This window comes from Acanthisitta chloris, unplaced genomic scaffold (genome assembly GCF_000695815.1).
Source record: "Acanthisitta chloris isolate BGI_N310 unplaced genomic scaffold, ASM69581v1 scaffold40395, whole genome shotgun sequence".
Lineage (NCBI taxonomy): Eukaryota > Metazoa > Chordata > Aves > Passeriformes > Acanthisittidae > Acanthisitta > Acanthisitta chloris.
In genome coordinates, this window is record NW_008676103.1 from 12,799 (window position 1) to 13,121 (window position 323).

General features: G+C 61.9%; 1 protein-coding gene across 1 annotated transcript in view; it reads right to left on the minus strand.

Annotated features, from left to right (window-relative positions):
* The window catches only part of SMCR8 (Smith-Magenis syndrome chromosome region, candidate 8), a 4,766-nt gene that overhangs the window by 2,955 nt on the left and 1,488 nt on the right, over nt 1–323 (minus strand). Inside the window, 1 exon segment of the mRNA XM_009075989.1 lies at nt 1–323. This exon segment is cut by the window's left edge and continues 508 nt beyond it; it is cut by the window's right edge and continues 24 nt beyond it. Coding sequence (XP_009074237.1) covers nt 1–323 — 323 coding nt within the window.

Sequence of the window (323 nt, forward strand, 5' to 3'; positions counted from 1 at the left end):
GCTTCTGTCCCAGCTCAGCCAGAGGCTCCAGGAAGTTGGGACTCTCCTTCCCGATACAACACGCAGCATCAACCTGCACTAAGCTTTCCTGTTTGGAAGTGTCGTCCCGCTCGTCGGTGACCCCTGGGTTCAGCCTGGGGGTGAAGCGAAGGCCTCCCTCGTCGTCGTCCACGTAAGGTTCCTCGTTAATGGCACTTGGGTAGCTCGCTTTGAAATCCTCGGGGATGAGGGACTCGGAGGGACACGTGCTGAGCACCTCGATGCTGTCCTCGCTTACGGTGCGCCGGCTGCCCACCTTGCTGCGGCCTGCCTGGGGGCTGGGG